This window comes from Cebidichthys violaceus, unplaced genomic scaffold, assembly GCF_023349555.1.
Source record: "Cebidichthys violaceus isolate CVI_PGR_0920_01 unplaced genomic scaffold, fCebVio1.0.p SCAF_27, whole genome shotgun sequence".
Lineage (NCBI taxonomy): Eukaryota > Metazoa > Chordata > Actinopteri > Perciformes > Stichaeidae > Cebidichthys > Cebidichthys violaceus.
This window is the reverse complement of record NW_027176450.1, coordinates 4,948,344-4,972,723: the sequence shown is the minus strand read 5'-3', so window position 1 is coordinate 4,972,723 and position 24,380 is coordinate 4,948,344. Positions and strand designations below refer to the sequence as shown.

Sequence of the window (24,380 nt, the reverse complement as noted above, 5' to 3'; positions counted from 1 at the left end):
CCGCTGGGCGAATCTCTCTAGAAAATAGATAGCACACTATTCCAGATCAGGCCGCACGTTTTGATGTATTTTCTGGCATAATAATCATTAATCTCGATGGATTATATACAGTGTGCCACACTGAACTATCAAACTTAAAAAGGGAGAACTACGACAGACATGAAGTGAACAGATTTAGGCCTTTATCTTACTTCAAAAATACTTTTAGATGAACCTAATCAGGCAAAATGTTCAGCAATAATTTTTTAAATCATGCCTGAAGTTTCATTAGAAATGTCTTTACTATTATGACTTTGAGATAATTGTAAAGTAGGAGATGTCTATCATTAGTGGGTGCCTTAAATTCATGTAAATGATCTACAGTTGGACCGTGGGAAGAGGTCGGGTCCTGTATGTACTAAAGGAGGTGTTTCTTTCCCTTAGAAATTATGCCATTAAGATTATGGCATCAACATCTGAAACATCATTACGGTGCTTTTACTTGAGCTGCATTACTGAAGAAAGAATCATTGGAGCTGTTGATGTAAATGCTCTTTAACGAGTCAGCCTGGAGGAATAGAGGAGCTGACTATGTGTGATGTACTGTGTAGGCTACAGTCTTAAACCTAACCTCCTTATAATGAAGTGCTGTATGCTGTTCATAAGTCACCTGCCATTTGGTGGAAGATACCAGTGCATGAAGTGTAAGACTGCTTACCCTAAAGCCATCCTTCATTCTATAATTCAACAAGCGGACTCTCTCTGCTAGTCTTTCTTGTGTCTTTTATCCTGCTGTTTAATTACTGATGAACATCCTGTTTTGCTTGTGACATTGCATTGTGTCTCTTGACTGTATTGCAATGTTGTGCATGCTTGTTGGCCCGTGTTCCTCTTTTGTCTGAGTTGCTTGACAAATTCTGTCAAATTATTGCTGATTTGGCAATAAAGAACTGGAGTGAAACTTATTCATCTAGTGGTCGCTATGGCTTTCCATAAACAGCAATGTACACAGGAAACAAAAGGAATGTAATTAAAAAGGCTACTTTAGGGGTGTGTTGTGTAATGCACTTATAATAACCATTATTATATGTCACCAGGAAACACATAAAGATCACAAACATCAAAGGGTATTTCATTCAGGGTTCTTCAAATATCAATTTTGCACAAATAGCAGGCTATATACACAGGTTGATTTTAGGTTACAACTGAGCATAGGCCTCAGTATCAGATAAAACTAAAGTTGTTTCCTACTCATAGTCTGCATGTAGAATGATGCTGTGTGGAGCTCAATGACACACTTCTTTAGTGCTAACGGTAGCTACCTGTAATGCTAACAGCTGTGCTGGACTTTGTTCTGCCTTCCCATCGCGCTCGAGGAGGAGGAGGAGGAGGAGGAGGGCTCGCGGAGTGCTCGTGCTGTGGTGCTCGTGCTGTGGTGATGGGACTACAAACCCGTTAGCGCCCATAGCTTGCCCCTCTTCCACCATGGCTCCCTCGGCAGACAGGCAAGGATACTGGGGGCAGCCGACCTCAACGCTGGACTGGTGCGAAGAGAATTATGTCGCCTCTTTTTACATCGCGGAATTTTGTAAGTGAAACGTGGTTTAAATTTTTTCCCACTGAAAACTGTGACTGTGCGGTTCGTATACGCGGACTTTCGGGTAGAGCTCCAGGTTACTGTGTACGTACTGTCGCCCCTCAACAACGTACACATGACACGAGAGCAGCGGCTGTAACCATCATTACTGTGTTCGTGTTCTCGTGTTAGCTCGGCTACCAACGTTCTGTTGCTTAGTACGGCTAAGCTAAATGTTAGCTAGCTCATACGAAGAATACCAACAGCTGACAAGGAAAAAGAAAAGCCGTCAACCTGTTTAGCGTAGAGCTTTACCGGAGGGTGCAGTGAGCGTGAGCTAACGTTACCGCAGACACGTTACACTTTAATAATGCATTATTACCACGTTACGTGGTATTGAGTGCTTCTCCTCACAAGGTGCATGTTAGTCATTCACACTTTAAACTTGATGAGACATTTCCTCCATACCATCGGGTGAACTCACTGTCCAACGATAAAGAAACGGGTTCCTCAAGGAACCGTTCTCTTGAGATAAAGTGTCATCTGTTCTAAAAACTACCGTGTCAGCGGGATTTTAAATGGCACAGAGGCTTCACGCTTTTCTTCTAAAGCAGAGGTCTTCAACAGGGGGTCCGCGGAGGTACTGTAGGGGGGGTCGTGACATTTTTGGTTGATTAGACAATTATTCATATTTTTTATTTTTCCCCAAACATTAATCTGTCTGTATTATTTTAATAGTTCAGTGTTGTATGCAAGATAACAGGTATGTTTATGCATGGCAGTGGTATTAATAGGCCATCACTCATTTTTCGTTTCCACATTTATGTTTAAACTAATAGCTTGTATGCATGATTATCATGCAATTGACAGACAATGTTGATGTTGGCATTGGTATCAGTTGACGAGGTGTGTTTATAAATGTCAGTGGCATGGCCACCCTACTCACTGTAACTTTAAAATAAAAACATGAATATATGAACCTGCGTATTATTTGAATAGCTTAGTATTGAATGCACAATAACAAGGTATGTTTATACATGGCACTAGGTCCAGTTTAATATAAAACACAATTTTATACAATATGTATTGTAGGGGGTCCCTGCTCCATCTCTCTATCAGTTTGGCGGTCCTTGGCCTGAAAAACGTTGAAGACCCCTGTTCTAAATCATTGAGCCAAACTACTGGACACTAGACTAACATTCACAACTCTAAAGTAATACTTTAGAGTTACTCATTATTGTGCAGGAAGATCAAGAGAACTAGGCAACGCATTTAAAAGATTTGGCCTCTTTACAGTGTGTGCATTAATTCACAAGTAACGTTAACACAAAAGGAAGCCTTTTTCAATTAATGCCTGCCACAATAAATTGTCATTAAGCTAGAAATACTATTATACTGTGCAGAATTCATATAGATTCACAGATTCATTGTAGAGTTGAAGGTAAACTCTTTTTAGTACAATGTTCACTGTGTGTTGAGGAACTTACAGTTGTTGCTATGGGTTAGTCCAACAGTTAGTGCAAGGTAAACTGAAGCCAAGTGGGTCAGAGTTTAGTTTATTGTTGCTCTTTTGTCTTCTGTGTATTTTGTCCACGCCACGCCTTTGTAGTGATACGCTTCATTTTATTGTCCTAATAAGTTTTACTCAAGGCCACTAGTTGTGGAGCACATGTTGTAGTCCGACTCATCAGCACATCGTGTTCATTCATTTCCTTGTTTCTAAAACAAGCTGCATATCAAGGATACTGAGAGTTGAAGCTGTTGTTTGCACAAATGACACACAGCCCAGCTAAAGGGTTGTTTTCTGCTGCAGAAGAATTGTTTGGTCTTTAAACATCGGTTCAGGTTTCAATGGCAGGAATGTGGTATTGTTCACGTGGAAAAGATGAGAGACACTGGCATGATTTTAATCCTCATTTGATGTGTGCTTTTGTGCATTATCTCAACATCAGCACATGGTTACAGGAGAAAGCAGGGACACAGAGAGTCATACAGAGTCTCTCACATGCATTCACATGTTTGCGGTTGTCATTGAAATGTGAAAAACAAAAACACTCATATGTTGTAGTATTCTTAGGGTGTGTGCATTTATTATCAGTAACCAAAGTCCACACATTTTAAAATGGACTCTGGCAACGACTCGTTGGCTTTCATCAGACACAAATAAAGGGTATGTGTCAATACGAGCGAGCACTGGCACACTGGCAGTATTCACTTTCAAACTACTCACAGTTCTTTTGCAATTGCCAAGACTCAATAACTGGTATTGTGGAAAAGTATAGAAAGCACTGACTCATGTAGTCTATCTGTGGACCAGCTGTGCTGAACTGTAAACACATCTACACACAGTTATCTCCATTAGACTCTTCATTTAATTGTGTGTGTGCTAAAGACTGCCGTTGAAATGCCACACTCAATTATCAATCACCTGTACCCAGAATGCACCTGTGAAAACACCTGTAACCAATTAGATCACTCAGCAGTCAGTGCTTGTGCTCTATAAACAGGATTCAAGTTTCTCTTTGGTGTGTAGAACAATGTAGAGACAGTTAGAGGACTGTAACTACAACATCCTGTATTTAGTTTACAGTATAATACTGTAATGTATGCAGATGTTACAATGATCACATGTTACCCAGCCTGTCTCACAGAGGGGATCATTCATGTCGTCTGGCTCTAATTTGTCTCTGTTGTCTTTTTGAACAGGGAACACTGTCAGCAATCTGATTATGATTCTTCCTCCTGTGTATGGGGCCATCCAGACGTTCCGAGACGGCCTTGAGTTTCGCTACATCTGCTCGTTCCTCGGATTGGCAGGTTAGTCCGTCAAAACCACAACTTTCATCAGCTCTTCTTTACGTGTCATAGTTATTGACGATGAAATATGCAGTTGTGCAGTGTTTGGTACACACGAGACTGTCCTGACTTTCACATGTAATGGTCTGTGTGGTTTGTCAGCTGTTGGTGTTGGTTCCTGGTGCTTCCACATGACGCTGATATATGAGATGCAGGTGAGATGCAGTGTTGAATATCAATCTTATTATTTCAACAGAATCTTGTCTTTTTTGATCAGTTCCTTAATGAATCACACTCATTGTTGCCTTGGGAAATACTTTCTTTGTATTCTCATTTGCAGTTACTGGACGAGTTGCCGATGATTTACAGTACATGCGTCTTTGTCTACTGTCTGTAAGTGGCTCAACCTTGTGGATTTATTGCTGTTGAAGCAGTGACTGACACTGAGAACAGAGTTAGTGTGGTTGTGGCTGTAAAATGAACCACTGAATCTCTTTATCTCTCTTTATCCATTCCAAGAAGGTAGCGTATCATCTTCTTGTGGCTACTGATTCTAAACTGGACATGAGTACTTCAATCAGGAGAGACGAGTGAATGATTAGTAGTTAACATTTATTATGACAGATGCTGCGTTAGTGAGTTACACAGAAACTCTTTGGTGCTTGAACTCGACGAGGAGATTTGTGATTGAGTTGTGATTGCCCTGAGCGGCAACAACATAAATCCTCCCGTGGAGTCCAGACACTGGTGGTGATGGTGGTCACTGTGAGGTGCAGATCTAGGTCCACCTAGATCTGCATCTCACAGGAGGAAGAGCAGGCTCCAGTCCTCACAGTTCAGGCACGTGGTTGGATGCCAGGACAAGAACTTATCTCCCCTTCAGTGTCTGCCAGTGTTTCTGCCGAGCTTAAGCTTGGTCAAAAATGTATTTTTGAAAAGATGTTTTTTAAACTTAAATCAGTGCGTCGGTTGTGCGCTTAACGTGAGCGAGCGTCAGTGTGCGGTGGAGAGATAGAGAAGTTAGCAGGACCGTTGTATCTGTTTGAGTACAGTTTATTTATCAGTGACTATATGCTACAAGACCTAAGCCGAGTCCCCGCGTCATGCTCGCCATCTGCTAATTAAAGTGAGTTGACTTTTGGGGTGGACCAGCTGCGTCTCTGCGTTTTGCTCAGCACCACCCCTTAGTTACACATTTAACCTTCCTTTATTACTTGCTCTCTATTATTAATGTATATTAATGTGAGATAAACACATGTATTTCTTTTTTTTTCCAGATATGAGTGTTTCAAACAAGAGAACAGCATCAGTTTGTTTCCTATTGCGTTACTATTGATCTTCAGTGTCTCAGTCACTGTGGTGAGTACCCACTTCCACTATAGCGGTGATCATTTCGTTTGAACCATAATGATGAGAACGTGACATCCATCATGTGCTCCTGAGTAGTTCCTGTGTTTATGTCTGCAGGTGTACTTGCAGTGGAAGGAGCCGGTCTTTCACCAGGTGAGGGAGTGCTCCGCGTCACGCTCGACTGGCTCAGGTTGCTCAGTGTTTGCTATCAGGGCTCAGCACGCCTTAAGTCATTCTTTACCTTGTGGAAACACAGCAGACACCACTCAGTTTGGTGCATGCAGCACACTGGTTGTAGTGTGCTAAGTCCGATTCAGCAAGTGCTCCTAGATCCAGATAACTGAAAATGACCGGCGTAAACATGATGGACGCACCTTTCAGAGCTACGCGTCCTGCCCCATATGTCCTATAGTGAAGTCCTGCGTTCAGAGATCCATAAAGGAAAGTGTATCATTATAACAGCATCAGCAGCAGAATGAAGGGATGAAATTAAGATATTTTTAGGCTGTATGAATGCATTTAGAATTATATCAGCATATAATTAAAATTGCAGAGTCAAGCAAGATAATATCTTTATGAATTCTCATCTCATCTTCAACCGCTTATCCGGGATCGGGTCCCGGGGGCAACAGCTCCAGCAGGGGACCCCAAACTTCCCTTTCCCGAGCCACATCAGCCAGCTCTGACTGGGGGATCCCGAGGCGCTCCCAGGCCAGTTTGGAGATATAGTCCCTCCACCTGGTCCTGGGCCTCTCTCGGTGTCTCCTCCCAGCTGGTCGTGCCTGGAACACCTCCCTATGAAGTGTAAATTATAGTTTTCTAACTTAAAATCAGTTAAAAGTATTGAAATATACAATCCATCAGTGAAAACCGTAGACTCGGATAAAAACAGAGGGAATGTCACATGACTCCTACGACAGGTCTGGACCACTTGTAAACAGATGTGAATATGAGATAATGGTGAATGTGAAGTTCTCATACGAGCCACTTAAGACCCAAAGTGTTGGTCTGGGCGGTTCTCTCATAGTCCTGACCACATAACCCTTTAAAGACCTCACCGGCTCACATTGTGTTTGTGTTGCTTTGCAGCAGTAGGGACAGTGTGACAAAGCTTCCTTTGTTTGTTCTTTGTGTACTGATCACACTGCTCTATGGTGGTTCATACGGAGACTGACGATGTCCCTGTTCAAGCACAGTGAATCCACAGTGGTTCAGATCAGTATTTCCTGCTTTTAAATCGAGATTGTACTGAAAGCATGTACCATGTATGTTGGCTTGACTAATGTCTGTGGGTTTGTGGAATGTAGCAGCAGCAGATATACACTTGTGTGTTTACTGTAATGAAGCAGCTGTTTGTGACCCTCATTTCAGCTTCTGACCTCAGTGTGAACATGAGCTCAACCTTCACTCATTCCGGAATAAAGTTTATATGCAGTTTCACACCCTGTTTGAGGTGGGAATGTCTGCTTTACCTTCAGGATTATTGCAGCTGAAGATGTAAAAACTCAATAATAAAAGATGGAAAGTTAAAATCATGTATAGCTCAAATAATGGTGATTACACTCACAGAATCAACGTTGTTGGATGGTAGAACATTTGCTTTTATTGGAAAGGCTTTGTCAGCGTTAATGTGACCATTGATCTCAACGATCATCTTCTTTCGGTATCATTCGGTAGTGACCAGAGGTCTAAGTGCAGGTGAAAATGGTCTTGACTGAAACGTGTGTCTTCTTCTAGGTCATGTACGGTGCTCTGGTAGCTTGCCTAGTGATGCGATCTGTCTTCATTGTTACATGGTAAGTTTGCCTAAAGGACCTTTAAAATGAAAAGCGTTACCATATCAAAGGAATCCTTCTTCATTCATATTCAATGAAGCAACAAGTTGAACAGAAGGGCTTTGTCTTTGTTTCTTTTGTTTCAACGTTAGGGTGTACCCATGGCTCCGACCGCTGTGCTACACCTCCTTAGGAGTCTTTCTGTTGGGCTTCCTCCTGTGGAACATTGACAACATCTTCTGTGACTCACTGAGGTGAGGATGTGCAGTAGAAAGAAACTCTGTGGGTCTGTTATTATGTCTTAAAAATGTTCAGTCAGTGACATTAATGTGACATCGTAACAATAATGTAAATCAGTCATTCATCTCATAGACAAGTAACGTCAGCTCATTTACTGCTGAATAAGAAACGGAACTCATTTTGATCTAAAATGCACCTTTAGGTTTTCATTCAAAACATTTGAATGTATAAAATACAATGTTTATGAAGACAGTTAATAAGCATCCTCTTCTCGTCAATCCATTGCTGTTGGAGTGTTCTTTCTTTTTTATTCATTGCCGTTGTTGAGTCTCCAGAACCAGTAGACAAATGCTTCCCCCTGGTGTTGGAGTAGTGACACAGTTCCATGCCTGGTGGCACATCTTCACAGGCCTTGGGTCCTACCTGCACATACTTCTCAGGTGAGGTCAGCCGCTGTGAGTATTAAGCCTCATTATGTTTCCAGGTCGTCTGCTTGTCCGCTCCAGTCTCATGAACGTGATGTCACCGTAAGCCTGGAGGGAATTTCTTCAAATTTGGCACAAACGTCCACGTGATGAATCGACTAGAATTAAAAACAAAACACATTTTTGACCATAAGTGAAGAATCTATATCTTTATTCAGATAAGAGGATAAAATGACGAAGTGATGACATTCATGACAAACATGGATTTACTCTGTGACATGATTGTGGTTGTGGTGAGACATGAAATGTAATGTTCATCTTCTTTCAGCCTGCAGATCAGGTCGACCTACCTCAAGCACAGACCAAATGTAAAGGTACGTCTAGCCCTTAGTCGTTCTATGTAGTGCAGCTTTTTTTTAAACGCATTCATTCATTTGCGTATTCATTCATTCATTTAATGATTTGCCCTGTCTTATCCTGACTTTGTCCAGTTTCTTTGTGGAGTTTGGCCCACGTTGCACATTGATCCACAGAAGACGAGTTGAAATGAAAGGGTAGGGACTGACTGAAGGACGGTGACTGCTGTACCCAGACACCATCGGCACAGGGACCTGCCGATGACCACAGCTGGAACCTCAGCCAAAGCTAGGGGGCAGGTGGACCCCAAGGCACCACCCCAGGGACCCCTTGGTTCTGCACTGTGGTGATCTTACAGTAAAGCACTGAGTCCTGTTCAAAGAAATGGAAGATTTTTTTTTTATCAAGTCATATTTGCTTAGATTAGCTTTTTTGTAATCTTATTGAAGTGTAATAATTGTATTTGCTAATTTAATTCAATTGCAAATATGACGTGTAGGCCGCTGCAGTGGTACATATTGAAGGTGTTAACAGGGAAAACAGTGTCATTATTAAGTCATGCTCATTAGCATATTTACTGTTGTATGTTTGATGCTGTGGATATTTCAATCTCCTAAGCCTAAAGATATTTAAATAGATCCCTGAACTAAAGTATAACTAATATACGTGTTGTCATATCCCGTTTCAAGGAGTGTTGTATTGCTTTTAGATGTGATCAGTTGGGACTGTAGGTGAAAGTGAGACTGTGTTATTGTAGCTCCGCTGTCTGTTCTAGAAGACCCTCCTTCATCTTCACATTACTCAAGTTTTACTCTCAGAACATGCCAACACTGGAATGATCAGTTCTCCTTTTCTTTATTTGCCAAATTTGCTCTGGGATTTTAAACAGTCGTGTAACGTGCGAGGCCTTCTAATGTTTTACCTAGTCGTATTCCAGAAAGAGATGCAATGCTCACGACATTATCACATGTCATTTCATTGTTATTCAGGACAGGGTTGAGGTTGTCACAGGTACACAAAGCCAGTTGAACCACTTTGGACAGCTGTTTCTGTGGACAGAGAAACGCTTTCAGTCTTTGAAGTGATACTGCACACAGTGTGCTCACAGCCTCCCCTCAACCCCACATGGGTTGTAACAGAATCCCAACGAGCCTCCCTCAGGGTGCGTTATGCTAAGAACCCTCTTTGTTGGGGGGTGAGGGTTTGGTCAGGCACAATAATGCAAACCTGCAGAAATGCATCAGCTCATGTTATGGCTGATGTGTGCAGCTAGCTCGGAGGGCGGATGGAGTTCAAACGCTGATCGTTGAAACACAGTTAACGAGGCAGGCTGACAAAGACGACATGTTTCAGAGAAACACTTCTTATTTTTGATTGTTAATATTGCGTCACAGGATCAGGTGAATGAAGGCAACATGTTTGAATCAATGCATCCTCATTAGCTGCAGAGGATGAGACTCCTTTGTACCTGGGAGTTATTTAAGTCACTATTTAAGTCAAGACTAGACAATACCACTACATTTTATTTATGACACTTATTTATTAGTCCTTTTTTGTTTCATTTATTTACACCGGGGCATGAAGCTGAAGAGTCCAATGGCACATATGCGTCTTGTCGGGGAAACAGTTTGCGATACCACCGCTGGGTGGCATCAATTCACTTGAGACATTGCCAAACATGCCACTGATGAACTCTCTACCTACTGTAGAACTCTCAGGATCTCTGACTTGGTTTTCCTGTGATGGATCTGTGGTGTAGAACGAAGGTTTGTTTAGCTGCTGTGAATACATGGATATGTAATGGTAACAATAGAACCTGGAGCCTGAAGTAACTGTCTGAAGATGCGCATCATATATGTTGTGTGGAGTAGCTTGGGTGTAACAATTGCGCAAACCCAGAGTTACAAGTGTTCAAAAGCACAGTGTGAAAGAAGAAGTATTAAAGTTGTTCAAATGTGTGTGTGGAACCTTCATGTTATTATCATTGACGTCGCTGCTCCTCAGCAGAGCAGACGGCTGTCAGAGAGGGTGCCTTATTGTTATCCTTGCAGTCCAAGTAATCCAAGTTGCCTTGACGTTCGTGGTAAAACAGAACCATTCAACTGTCCCATTCATTTGATGTGTCCAACATCGTAGTGACAGGTCGTTCTAATGATGTTAACTGTAGCTGTTAGTAAAACATGTGTTAAGGCCAGAAAAGCAAACTGTTGAACTCTGGTCGTGTGCCAGTCTTTAATGATGTCCTGTATTGTCAAATAAAAGAAAACTTGTTGGACAATTTGTCTACAGAAAAACGTCACTTTGTCCTTGTCCTCTCTTTGAAGCCGTATGCTGTGTTTCACTTCATGAAGAGCAGCCACTTACAACAAATGTATGTCAATAATAACCATTAGAACACAAACATGTCACTCATGAATTCTTTATCTACAGTTCTTATCACGTTGGGGGTTTGGATTGAGTCATGCAACTCAAAGGTGTGGCGGTCATTTAGTGGCTGTGGCACAAACACACTGCACACTAAAGGGGCTGGCACGTTTCAGTGTACTCTCATGGATCAGGTCTGGTTTGCTCTTCTATGTTTGAGCTAGCTGGCAGACTGGATTCAGATATTTCCTTTCAGAGGATTGGTTTACTCTTACAAACTTCAAGAGCTGCCTTCTTCCCCCTCCGTAACATCGCAAACATCAGGCACATCCTGTCTCAAAGCAATGCAGAAAAATGAGTTCATGCATTTGTTATTCTAGACTAGATTTCTGCAATTCTTATCCTCAGGCTGCTCTAATAAGTCTCAAATCTCTCCAGCTGATCCAGAATGCTAAAGCACGTGTACTAACAGAAACTAAGAAAAGAGATTCAATTCAATTCATTTTGTATAGCCCTAAAACACAAATCACAAATTTGTCTCAGAAGGCTTTACAATCTGTACACATACGACATCCTCTGACCTTTGACCCTCACATCGGAACAGGAACAACTCCCCAAAAACCCTTTAACGGGAGAAAAGAGGAAGAGACCTTAAGGAGATCCACAGAGGAGGATTATCTTGCCTCCTGTTGTGGTCCTGCGGACACCCACTGCTACTATCTTTATTATTATTAGTCTCATTGCTTGCTATTGCCGATGCCATTACTGCTTTTGTTATTGTTATTCTACTATACCCAGTGCTGCTGTTATTACTAGTAGTCATAATGTTTCCATCATTATTATACTCACTACTCTCATTATATGAATCATTTCTGTCATATGCATGTAATGTGTTGTAACTCTTTTGTGTTGTTCATTGTGTACACATGACATCTATCACACTTCATCCTGATAGAGGATCCTCCTCTGTAGATCTCACTAAGGTCTCTTCCTTACCGATGTGAAGGTCAAAGGTCAGAGGATGTCGTATGTGTACAGATTATAAAGCCCTCTGAGACAAATTTGTTATTTGTGATTTTGGGCAAAACTAAATAAATTGAATTGAATTACTCTTTAGAGAAAAAGTGCAGGAAATGTACTTGCAAACAAAGTCTTCCAAAATCACAGAACCTCACGTGTCACACTGTGACCAAATGTTACACTTATGACAACACCACCGTGCAAGCCACTCACCAAACAGAGCAACCCACTCCATGCAGAAGTTGAGGAACTGTCTGCACCTCGAGGAAGTATTTTTTTGCATCACCACGGACCATAAAAACCACAGCACGCACAGGGCTTGTCTGTCCTGGACACAGCTCAAAATGTGTGTCACATGGACTTTTCATTCAAGGTTTCAGTTACTGATTTGCTCCTTTAGTCACCGGATCCTTAGTCAGTCGCATGGGTTCGTCACAAGGAAGTGCCCACAGGTTTCAGAGGTGATGACGGTGTGTGTGTACACAGTGTTTGTGTTGCCGTAGGCTATGTGCAGTAAAGCGTGTCGGTGCAAAGACGGCTCACAAATATGTCACAAGCACTGAGCATAATGACAGTAATGTGAATACTGAACACTGACACTGAACACTGTAACAACCTCTTGCATGAGTGAGGCAATTCTGTGTCCTGATGTGGCCTGATGTGGCCTGGACCACTATGGTAATACATTTTTTCAGTTTATATCCTAAGTCATAATTCTGATTCTTTCCTGCATGTCCGTGTTTCATAATGAACTGAATCAGTCATTTCTCTTTTTTTGGTGAATATCTGGACATGTGTGTTATGTGCAGGTTGTTTGCTGCAGTGGGGTCTTCTGCTCATTTCTACTGCTGGTTTGCAGTGGTGGAAAGTAACTATGTACATTTACTCAAGTACTTTTCTTAACCTCTTGAACCCTATAGGCCCCTGATCGAAAATAAATAAAGTGTTGCTCTGCAACTACAGGGTCTATTATACTAATCTCTGTGTCATCATTTGTGAGATTTCTGTATCAGTATATATGCTACCTGCTCAGAGTAAATGAAGATAGACTCTTAACATAACTGCACACTTTTAGAGCGAGTACAACTTTGGAATGATGCAGTTGCAAACCGTTCCCTAACATCCGAACATCAGCTGTGCACAGACTGATGCTGATAGAGTGAAGCAGAGCAAAGTTAGAGGTTGTAGTAAAAACTGGGTCAGGATGGTTATTAGCTTTGCTTTTAGAGCATCTTCCTGTTGTGTGGGTATGCAGGAGGAGGTAACGTTACTCTACTTGTACCATAATGCTACTGGAGTATTATTTCTATTTCATGCTACTTTATAGCCTACTTCCACTGCGGGACATAGTGGAGGCAAATATTGTACTTTTTACTTCATTTATATGACAGTTTTAGAAACTTTACAGATTCAAATTACAAAATGTAAATCAACCAATAAATGATAATGTATTATTGTACATTAAGCTACGAAGCATGTCAAATAATTACAATAACCTCCACTTGAAGCAGCTGTGACATTAAAGTGATCTGTGCTCTCATTTATTAATGATTATAATAATAATCATTTTAACTAATATACATTGTTCTGAAAGGGGCCAATCTGCATAATGAGTGAATTCACTTTTGGTACTTTCATTTTATTTTATATACTTTTTTTGAATACAAATTACTTTTATGTAAAACTTTGAATGCAAGACTTTTACTTGTAACCATATTTTTTTACACTGTAGTATTGCTGCTCTGAATACTGCCAGCTCACAGAGGACATTCACAATAGTTTGAACCAAACCCTAATCCTGCTTTCAAAACACTTCACTGCTAAGCTTCTCACTGTGAACGAGTCAGTCAAATAGCACATGGACACTCAGTATGCACCGTATATTCCATGACATCTTTGCACCGTCAGAAGAGCAAGTTTAGACAAAGTATTATCTCAACGTCCATAGGCGGCACCACATTCCTCTGCGGGCATCGTACATAAACCTGGCTCATGGCAGTTGGTGCTGAACGTTCCACAAGTGTTGTGACTGTATGTTCTTGCCATTTACTGTATGAATACAAACGCATCATGTCAACATGGATGTGGTTTTTGTTATGAAACAGGCCCGTCACTCGTCGATCAGAGAGGCAGATGGAGGTCTCCTGAACTTCACAGGGATCACAAACTGTCACACACATTCCACACCTGGAACAGCTCTTTATGGACCTATTTGGCTCAACTGTGTTGATCTATTGAGAAAAGTTGGAAAACACCTCTTCAATGTGGTGACCGATCTGTAAAAAAACCTTCCTCCAGCAACCGCCTTACACAAAAGCTCTTTACTGTTCTGTCTGAACATTTAAAACGTTGACGGAAGAGTTTGACGCCATAAAAGTTCTGTTTGAAATAATTTGGCATCCCTCCTTATGTTGACAAAAGGAGGAAAAGACCAACGTGTTCAATCTTTTTCAAAGGCTTGTTGTTTGAATATCAGTTAGAGCAGTGTGCAGTGTACTTTGCACCATGTGCATGCTGATAAAACATATCTGGGAGAGAGATCTCATTAACCAGACGCTTCAGATTTGATCAGACCCAGTCTGAGCCTGTAGGGACCGAGGGAAGATGACTCAGTCTGTGTGTAACAGTGAGCGTCATTAGCAGGTTTTTCCCACCACTTCCTTTGACTCAGTGTCACAGTAGTTGTATTTACTGAAACTTGGAATCAGATTGTGTTCATGCAGTGACCTTTGGTTCTGGTTCAGTTGGGTGCCTGAGCTATAAAACAGGTTTAATCTGGGTGATCATTCGTCAACACTGAGCTGACTCATGTTGGCCCTGTCTCCTAAAAATGACGTCCTCATGATGACCAAGTCCCGGATTTCACCCGGGGAACGTTCTGGAGGTATTGTGGCCGGGTGATGTGCCTCGTTGCTGGGAATGAGCCGAGAGTGGCGGGGTGTTGTGGAGGTATATTTTATTTATTTGTATCCATCTAACCCTAACCATAACCCCCTTGTGCCCGTGCCCCCCGTGACCTCCACCAGGAGGCCACGTTCCCACCCAAACCTAACTCTAACCCTTAACCTTAACCATTAAGAGAGTCACGGTTACTCCCGGATTTTACCCGCGGGCCTTTGTGGAGGTATTGTAGCCGCGTAATGTTCCCCGTTGCTCGGCCTGGATGAGCGCGTTTCTGCTGGAGACAGGTGGCGTGTTATGGTAGTATTCTGACCGTGTAATCGGCCTCAATGCTCAGTGCGAAGGAGAGGCGGTGGTGGAGAGGGTGTAATGGGAAAAAATATATTCTTATATCATGAAATGTTTTAAAAGATGTAAAACTGAAAGGTAAGGTGAGGAACACAAATACTGACATAACACAGCAGTCCTATAGAAGTAGTTAATCAGTTTTAATGAACACAGTGTCTTGTTTCTCAAGGCTGGTCACACACTCCCACTTCAGAAAGAGAAAGTGAAGACACAGTGTCTTCTTTGTCTGTATGGCAAGTTTGAGACGGACCGTAGAACAATCACTGACTCCCAGTTAACGCACCTGGCATGTGTTTAGATAAGAACGATAGCCAGGGTACGAAAACATCCACTCCCTGTCTATGATTTATCCCAGAGCGTGAACTCATGTGTGCATAAAATGGTTTGGTATCTTGTACGATGTTGAACTTTTCATCACAGACACTGACTGAGGTGGCTGTGGTGCATCTTTCCCTTGCAAGCAAAATAAAATAGAAGGGGACAACTTTGAATCATTTGAAGACTTATTATTTTCTTTGAATTTGTGAACAAAACTCTTCTCCCGATTTATAATTAGAAGTTTTTCCAAAACAAGGGAAAAAAAGGTTAAAGTGTTAAAATGTTGATTAGAATATTAACAATACGTCAAACACAAACGTAATCAGGGAGAAAAGGTAGAAAATTTGTTTCTAGTCAAACATAATTGAGATGTAGTTTTTAGGAGACAGGTTGCAGCCTGCACATGTGGGGAATGCCCGAGTTGCTGAAGAGTGTGAAGCTGTGGAAAGACGTCACTGCTGAGACACTTGTATTTTTTGTCAGTTGCTGACTTCTTTTTTTTTTGAGGAATGCTGTACATTTTAAGGAAGCTGTAGTTGCTCAATGTATTTGATGTGTCTTCTTTGTTTTCTATTTTCTTTTAGTAATGCAGATTCTTAATTGGGATGTCAGTGTTCATCGTCCTGTGGTGATGGTCACCTACCAGTCTATTAGGAGAGCTGGTATGAAGAACTTCACATAGAATGTACATTTCTTGGTGAACTTATGAAAACACTAAAACAAGAAGTCTACAGCCACTGCGGCTGTACTTAAGCTGCATTCCAGATAACTCACAGGTCACGATGTCAGACCTCCAAGTGCTGCAGGTGGAGCTGATCCCATACCACTGTCAGAAGTTCAATACAGCCTGAATTGCTGGATCAGGTATCGGCGAGTGTGCAACTATGCGCTCATCCGCCACCCAATCCGTACATCCTGTCCGATCAGTACTGCACATGTGCAAGCTAGTACTACAACACGTGTGGTTAACACTCTCATGCGCCCTATTTCCTCCCTGTTAATGCTACAATGTGACAACGAATCTGTTGAAATCAGTAGGAGAGCTAGTTAACTGTAGCTGTCAGCTGTTAGCTGTTTGCTTGGCCACATAACGGAGCTAACAGCTCATGTTAATTATGAACTTTTTTGCTTTTCAACGCACTGGTATCGGATCAGTACTCTGTATTGTCCGATACTCAAGTCCACGTATCGGAATCCTTAGTTCTCGATGCCGAACAAAAACAGGGAAACTGATGTTACTTTGGCAAATCTATCAGCAGTGCAGCCTCCACATTTTTCTGGCATTTTTTACGTTTTGCCGAATATCTTTTGTGCAGAGAAGGTAACTTCCAGAGATGGTTTTCTGTAACCAGCTCCCTAATAACATGGTGACATTTTTGTGTAGCGTCAGACAAAGTTTCTTTGTGAAGTCTGGGTTTATAGATTTGGACTGTTTCGAGTAGGACGTCGGACTGTAGTTCTGCAGTTTGTGGAACGCAGCATTGAACACAGTACGCTAACATCAGTAAGCTAAGGCTCTCATGAAAATGCTAACATGATGGCGATGTTTAGCAGGTATAATGTTTATATTCACTAGTTTCATTTGTATTATTCCCTCAGAACATTGCACAAGGAAGTGCAGTCTCATCTTTGGCACAGCACCTTCACCTTAGAGTGCTTTCATCATCTTCATCATCACCATGATTAGCTTTGTCTCCCTTCAGAGCAATGCAATACCTTCTTTGGATCCAAGTGGTCAATCCTAATTTAAATGCCTCTTCACTCTAAACCACATCAGTGTTTCTGTATTTATCCCTAATATTGTTGTTTTTTATTTGAGACAATCCTATATGTCAGGACGATCACCTGAGAAAGAAAGAAAGAAAGAAAGAAAGTCAAAGGAAGGGATGCAGCCCAAAAATGCCATGTTTTGTTCAGCTTGCAGACGTTTCAGTAAAGGTAAAGACTATAATTAATGTACGTCTGTGGGCTATGACCCAGAGCGCCTTTTAACACCTCAAGTATCCACCATCATAAAACGACGTTGTGACGTTGTTTTAATATTTCAAACATAATCAAATCCATTGCACCATTGGTCTATTTTAAACAAAAGAAAGGACATTTGATGGTATGAAATGACTGACAGCAGTTGGTTTCAATATAGTTTATAAGATGCTTTCTGTGGCCCTGTTATTAGTCTGCTCCCTATGATCCAGGTTCATCTTTTGGGCTTTTTTGTCCCAACATCGTGTTGATTACTCCTATGATGTCATATAGACAAGGTTATAGGGGCAGTGACCTGAGTTAGCAACGTTTTGTTGTTGCTCCGAAGAGTTTCAGCCCAGGTAGGACCGTTTTCTTGCTCTGAGAGGCTTTATAAAAAGAGGGGGCCTGGTGTGTCTTCAAGGAGACATTAAAGAAGACCCTGTTTTGCATGGCGCCACCTTGCTGGTCTTGTTGGGACAGGAGCACTCACACATAATTAAAAGGTGGTCCCCACTGCAGCTGTATCAGTAGCTGCACATCTCAGACGGGCTGACTCGCTGGGACTCCTTCCTGTCAAACATGAAGATGCTCTGGCTGAGTCTTCTGACTCTTGTCACGGCCTTGCCTCTACGTAGCCCAGGATGGCTCGCAGGACACCATGCTGGACCATCTGAGGCTGACCAGGAGTTTGCAGAGGTATTCATCAGTTTACACATGGTTTACAGGTCACTGTGCTGGGATAGATAGAGTATTATATAGTGGAGCTTTGCCCAGGTGTGGGTGGGATTTTTTTGGTTCAGCTAAATGCTGGATTTGCCTAAAAGTTTCTTTAAATGATGTGTTTGTTGGTCCACTGATAGGAGCTGTGTTAATAATAATAAGGCAGAATATGTTTATGTGGCGATATACGTTAATATTTAACAGAAAAGTTGAAAGAAAAACTTCCATATTTCATTTGTAGGGAGGTATTGATTTTCTTTTAATTTAATCATTTTCTTCCATTTTTACCAAAACTTATATTCAATCAATCCTTGTGAAAGTACCCATCTAAAGTAGGACAAACTCATACTGCCATACAATATGTAAATGAATGAGTTCACAGTGTTTGGTGAGAGCTGCTCATAACCACACCTGGTATTTATTCTCTATTTTGAAACAAATCAGGTTCAAATCAAGCACTAAAATGAGAACAGCATATTACTACTACTGAATCTAAATGTCTTGATAAATATGTATTGTTGCAGTGGAGGTGTCTGCAGCTGCACGGTGTTATCTCTTCTTTATGATGAAGAGATAACAGGAAAGGTTTTGATATTGTAACTTAATTAGATCATTTAACTGAAGTTCAGTGTGATGCATTGATAACGTGTCTGCCACTTGGCTCCACTGTCAGTCTGACTAGACTCACTTCTCAAGAAGGCAGTGTAACGAAGCCAGCTGTTATCTTGTAATGAACTCAGGAGATAACATGTGAGCAGCCACAGCCACCCACAGTCACTTGCCAACTCAGATATAGTTCATGTTGCATTGATGTTGGAAAGATCTTGATCTCAATTTTTTAAATAGATTTCTGATAAATCCCAATAATGGCTTTATTGCCTGAGGTTTTTGTAGTATTTTATGTATTCAATTAAATGCAATATCATGTTTCAGTCCATTGTATTTCTAGATGCTGTTTCACAGCATTCTGCACAATGCCAGGAATAATGTGCTGAAGTGTTACTGACACCTTCATAGATCTGGGTATGATTACGTTCTGAAATGTTCCCTATAGCATCAAACATTGGTTTCACGCAGTTCAGTGTTGATTATAAATGCAGTCAGTTGATGCAATAAATTCCTCAGTGCTGTTACATTGACCCAGTAAGCTGAGTTCTCCTGCTTCTAGAGCAGTGCCTACATGTACCAGGATGCATTGCGTTCCAGCGTGTGACACCCGGATCATACATTTTCAGCCTCTGCTTCTCTTAATCTGGCTCCAATAGATACGGCTGAATATCTGACCTCATATTTATGACTACGATAGTTTAAAATACAATCAAAGAGAACAATGAAGTTGTATTTTTGAGCGGCATCTATGGCGCATCACTCCCTTGCTACCCAGAGGCAGAGACTAGAACAGCCTGAAGTTCTTCCTCGCCTCCGGCTGCGTCACTGTCATGCCAAATGACGGATCTGGATGCAGGAAGAACTGCAGATTTAGTAGCAGGAGAGCTCCGCTTTCTTAAAACAGCACTGAGAAATCTCTTGTTTCAATTGACTTCATTTACCATCAACACTGAAACACATAGAAGGTGGCAAATCTTCCCTTTTATACTGATTCATTGCTTAAACAAAATGTATTTTGTATCAGCTTTAAACAGAAGGATTCGTCAGTACGTGGACAGATGTTGGTGTCATTTACATCACATTATAGGTGATTTAGTAAATATCTGACAATGGAGATAAGTGTACACAGTTCTATAGAGCTGCAGTGATGAGCTAAGCCAACAACAGAAACCTACAATTACATGACATACTTACATTTGTATGTTTGTTTAAAATTACAGCACAGCAACATGTGTACTGTCATTAAAGGTTTGAGAAAATGTTTGGAATGTTTACTGTAAAAACTGTAAGACACGGTAAGGCAAGTCTTTGTATAGCACCTTTCAACAACAAAGTGCTTTACAGAACACATAAAGGCACATATATAGAAATATAAGGAAAACATATAAAAGACACACGGCAACATAGGCTATAAAAAAAGAGTAAAACACAATAAAAGATCAAAAGAAACTGTAATAGAATAAAACTGATCAAACCATAGAATAACTTTTACAGATATAAACAAAAAAAAATCATTTTCAAAAGATCTCAAGTTTTGTGGGAGTCTGTAAGTAATCAAGCAGTGTAAAGAAGTTGTGATGTGATCCTCTTTCCAGGTGAAGTGAGGACTCTAGCAGTCTGATCTGAGACCTGTGAAGACAGCATCACACTAGTCTACTTTTCTAAATGCAGCAGGAACAGAAGTCCTTTAATACTTCATACATTCTTGAATAGATGGTTGGCTGTTTTTTAAATATTGATCTTTAAATGTAGGTCCGTGACAATACCAGGATATCTGGCCTGGTGTGTGGACTTTAATGTTGGTCATCTCAGGAGTGGTTGAATGTTTGTTTAGCTAGCACGACATTTAGATCAGTTGTTTTCAGCATTCTGTTGTTCTTCATCTGCGTAATAGATAGATTGTCACACCCTGTTGGCCCAAAAAGAAGAAAACATTTAACTAGACATATTTGATCTTCTCAGCATATATTCATTACCTTTTAGTTGACTGCAGCAATGCCGACTGAATGATCTTTTTCAGAGATATCTTCAGCACTTCTATGGCTACCAGCCCGGGTCAGACAGACAGAAGAGGACTGCAGACGCAGATATAAATGCTGACTGGACGACGGGACTCTGCGATGAGATCCAGAGGATGCAGCGCTTCTTTGGTTTGCCTCCGACTGGAGAGCTGACCGCTGAGACTCTGGCAGTTATGAAGCGGCCGCGCTGCGGTCTGTCAGACGTGGAACCATTTGGAGAGACAATCCGCTGGAAGAAGAGTTCCCTCAGCTACAGGTGAGGAGTTCTACTGAATAGCAAGCACATCTCATAAATGACTGCAGCAATAAAGGGCATCCCATCATGTGAGGCTGTACACAATGAACACAATAACAATGATAACATGCTATGAATTATTGTTGCACTGGTCAGAGTAAGTGCCGTATTACGAGCAACAGGCAGAACTTGTTGAAGTAGTAAATCAAGCGGCCGTTATTCAAAGTTATGTTCTCTGAAATGTATGTGGTGTTATACTGTAATGACTATAAAAAGAGAAAAAGGTTACTAAGGGCTGGTGGGAGGGTTGGTTGGTCAACACAGGATTTTCACCCTTGAGATCTCTGTTCGTGTCTCGTTTAAAAACCCAAACTAAATGCTGACTTTAAAACCCTTTAAGCCCTAAGCCTTTTTGTAGGCCTCTCCTCGATTTTTGCAACCCATAGTTAAGAGAGTGATTTTCGTCTAAATATAAGGTGTATTTTAATAGTTGTTATAGTGTAGAAAGCTGACACTTGTGAAATTTGTTCTAATTTGTAAATATCAGTATATATGTTACTGGTTAAGAGTACATTAAGATGGAACACAGCACAAATTGAAATTCTTTATCTCCGACTATAAATTAATCCAATTTTGATAAGATATTTCTTTTTAATGTTGTAGTGGAAAGCTTTTCTCCTCTCCAGATCATAGCCCAATGGGTTGAGAGTCTCTCTGCACAATGTATTCTTTGATAAAGTGAAGCATTCAAGAGCTAGAGAGGTTAGAGTGCAGTGATTTCAGCTGAGGTCAACCAAAATGTCATTTGGTTCCAAGCTGTTCCATTGTAATTTTATACAGTATATAATTATATATTTCATTTCTTTTATGACTAATAGTGTTCAATCTATCATATGCAGAAGTTTGGCATCATTTAGAGAGCCTGGATCCTCTCTGAGCCTGTTTATGTCTGTCATCCATGGGATTTTCTCATCTGGCTTCCACTCCAGGTCTCCTAGCTCAGCCTGTGGTTGGTCGATTTCAGTCAATGGGCCCTCCTTAGAAGCGTCTGAGTCCTGGCTATCTAACAAAGGCATCGTCATTTTGATAGACAGAAGCGTTAGCCAGTAAGGAGTAAAACAGTGGCGCGTCACCTGATTTGCGCAAATCCTCGCCGGCATTCACACCCATCCCCCACACGGTCCCTTTTGTTCGCCGGGCCCTTGTTTCTCCGCGGGGACATTTCAGAGACGCACCGGAAATACGTAGAAATATTGTTGACGGAAATAAGCGGCGATATACAGCAGAACAACGAAAAAGGTAAGGAGCTTTGGATGATTTTGAAGGATATTACGCATTGTGTTTCTGATGTTTGTTGCTCACAGCCTTGTGAGGGTTTACCGGAGAGGCGATCTGATAGTAGGTCTGCAATCTGTGTCGAATGCTCGTGCTGTTTGATATTTCGGTTGTCTATGCTAACCGTTAGCTTTGTTATGCTAACCCGGTGAAGAGCGACTTATGGCTAGAAAAGCGTGATTTTGTGATAAATATTTTATTTGCGTACACAATTTGTGTAGAATGGTCTTTGAAGTGTGTCAGACTGTCTTGGATTGTTTGTTTTAAGCAGATTTTTAATTTTTTTTTTAATTTTTTTTTTAATTTTTTTCATATTCATAATTACATACATTGGTCATTTTTGGACGGTAAAGACCCAGAATCGGGTCCGTCGGGCTTACTTGTTACGTTTCATTATGTAAGATAGTCCGCAAAGGGTTCTTATGTATTCACGCTAGTTATGTTGTTACGGTCGTTATGCCGTTATTTTAACCCAAATAACAGGTTTTTTTCTGTATATATCGGTTAATTCAGATGCCATTACTTGTCGCATACTAGTCGCATGTCGATGTGTCCTTGAGCAAGACACTTAACCCCAAAATTGCTCCCGTAGCTGTGCCAAAGGTGTGAGAATGAGTTAGTCTGATAGGCAGGTGGCACTTAGCCCCTGCCATCAGTGTGTGAGTGGATGAATGATGACAAGTAGTGTGAAAGCGCTTTGAGTGGTCGGAAAGACTAGAAAAGAACTATACAAGTACAGTCCATTTACCATTTTACCTTAACTAAGTGGTTTCGTTGCCTAAACCTAACCAATTGTTTCACAACATTAACCACGTGGTGTTTCTGAAATGTATTTAGGACATTTTTGATTCAGAAACATCGACATTCAACATATCCCGAGGTTTGTGGACGTTTTTCTGGCGACTGGGTTGCTTGGGTCCATGGATGTCCGTAGAAAGTTTCATGGCAATCCCTCCAATGGTTGTTGAGATATTTCAGTCTGGACCAAAGGTGGACCGACTAACCGACCAACAGACGGACATTGACATCCGCAGATGTAACAGCCAATAAAACATTGTGGTTGTTTCAGACAAAAAGCACAAAATGTGTCAGATTAGTAAAGTGAATTAAATTAAATTAAGTAGTGGTAAAACTATGTTTTCTATCCTCAGGATCGCTGGCTACAACCTCCCCATCCCAACCGCAAAGATTCACAAAATCTTCAGGGCGGCGTGGAAGCTCTGGTCCAACGTTACGCCGATGAAATTTCGCAAGCGGAGCAGGAAAGAGGCTGACATCGTCATCTCCTTCCACACTGGAGGTGAGCTTTAAAGTGACATGTGGCATCGAGGATTTAGGGGATATAATGGTTAACTGTGTGGTGGAAATTAAAGTATTTCCTTGTGAGAGATCTAAAAAGTATCTTAAGCTTTCTGTCTTTTAAGGATTTATTACAGGATAAGATATAGAAAGAATATAAAAGAATAGTGAACAGATTAATTAACAGATTAATCAAACAGATTAATAAAACAGAGTCATAGATTACGATACAGCTGTATAGCAGAGAGCGTTCCTTCACCCATGGCAGAACAAAGGAAGACTCTGCCTTCTCTGCAAAGAAGGCCCTTCTTAAATGCTTGTCTGAGCGGAGTATCCCCCCCTCAGCAGAAACTACGTATCAATCAAAGTCCAGCTGTCCAGTTCCCTGTGGCCTAGAGATGTTTACTTAAATCAGGTAACCATCTGTTCTCTATAAGGCCCTATCAAATGGAAGTTGCCCCCCTTTGTTCCCATGAGCCTGTTTATCCAAAGGCCAAAGTTCAAACTAGATAGAAAACACATGATCAACGAATCTAAGTAAGAAATAATCATTAGAAGTCACACGAAACCGATTTTCCCCCGACAAACTGCACTCTCCGTTACAGACCATGAAGACGGCTCACCTTTTGATGGCACAGGAGGAATCCTGGCTCACGCCTTCCTGCCTGGGTTTGGTATCGGTGGAGACGTGCACTTTGATGCCGAAGAGGACTGGAGCTTCAATTCTAGTGGTACAGTACTAGAGTT

At 41.3% G+C, this 24,380-nt stretch overlaps 3 protein-coding genes across 3 annotated transcripts in view; 2 read left to right on the top strand and 1 right to left on the bottom strand.

The window, feature by feature from the left end:
* The window catches only part of gdpd5a (glycerophosphodiester phosphodiesterase domain containing 5a), a 41,235-nt gene extending 39,688 nt beyond the window's left edge, over positions 1-1,547 (bottom strand). The window contains exon 1 of the mRNA XM_068721185.1: positions 1,302-1,547. The gene's annotated coding sequence lies outside the window, so the exon portion shown is untranslated. The remainder of the gene's footprint in view (positions 1-1,301) is intronic.
* On the top strand, positions 1,374-10,794 carry acer3 (alkaline ceramidase 3). Its single transcript, XM_068721187.1, has 11 exons — positions 1,374-1,567; positions 4,262-4,372; positions 4,514-4,566; positions 4,692-4,744; positions 5,629-5,710; positions 5,819-5,854; positions 7,439-7,497; positions 7,629-7,730; positions 8,052-8,156; positions 8,470-8,515; positions 8,633-10,794. Exons 1-11 carry the CDS (start codon positions 1,465-1,467, stop codon positions 8,684-8,686), a joined length of 804 nt encoding a protein of 267 aa, XP_068577288.1. The 5' UTR covers positions 1,374-1,464; the 3' UTR covers positions 8,687-10,794.
* A 7,199-nt stretch (positions 10,795-17,993) lies between these two features.
* LOC137880072 (uncharacterized) overlaps positions 17,994-24,380 on the top strand; it is a 28,654-nt gene continuing 22,267 nt past the window's right edge. Inside the window, exons 1-5 of the mRNA XM_068721160.1 lie at positions 17,994-18,110; positions 20,764-21,020; positions 22,227-22,298; positions 23,486-23,634; positions 24,239-24,364. Of these exons, the coding sequence (XP_068577261.1) occupies positions 17,994-18,110; positions 20,764-21,020; positions 22,227-22,298; positions 23,486-23,634; positions 24,239-24,364 (721 nt within the window). The remainder of the gene's footprint in view (positions 18,111-20,763; positions 21,021-22,226; positions 22,299-23,485; positions 23,635-24,238; positions 24,365-24,380) is intronic.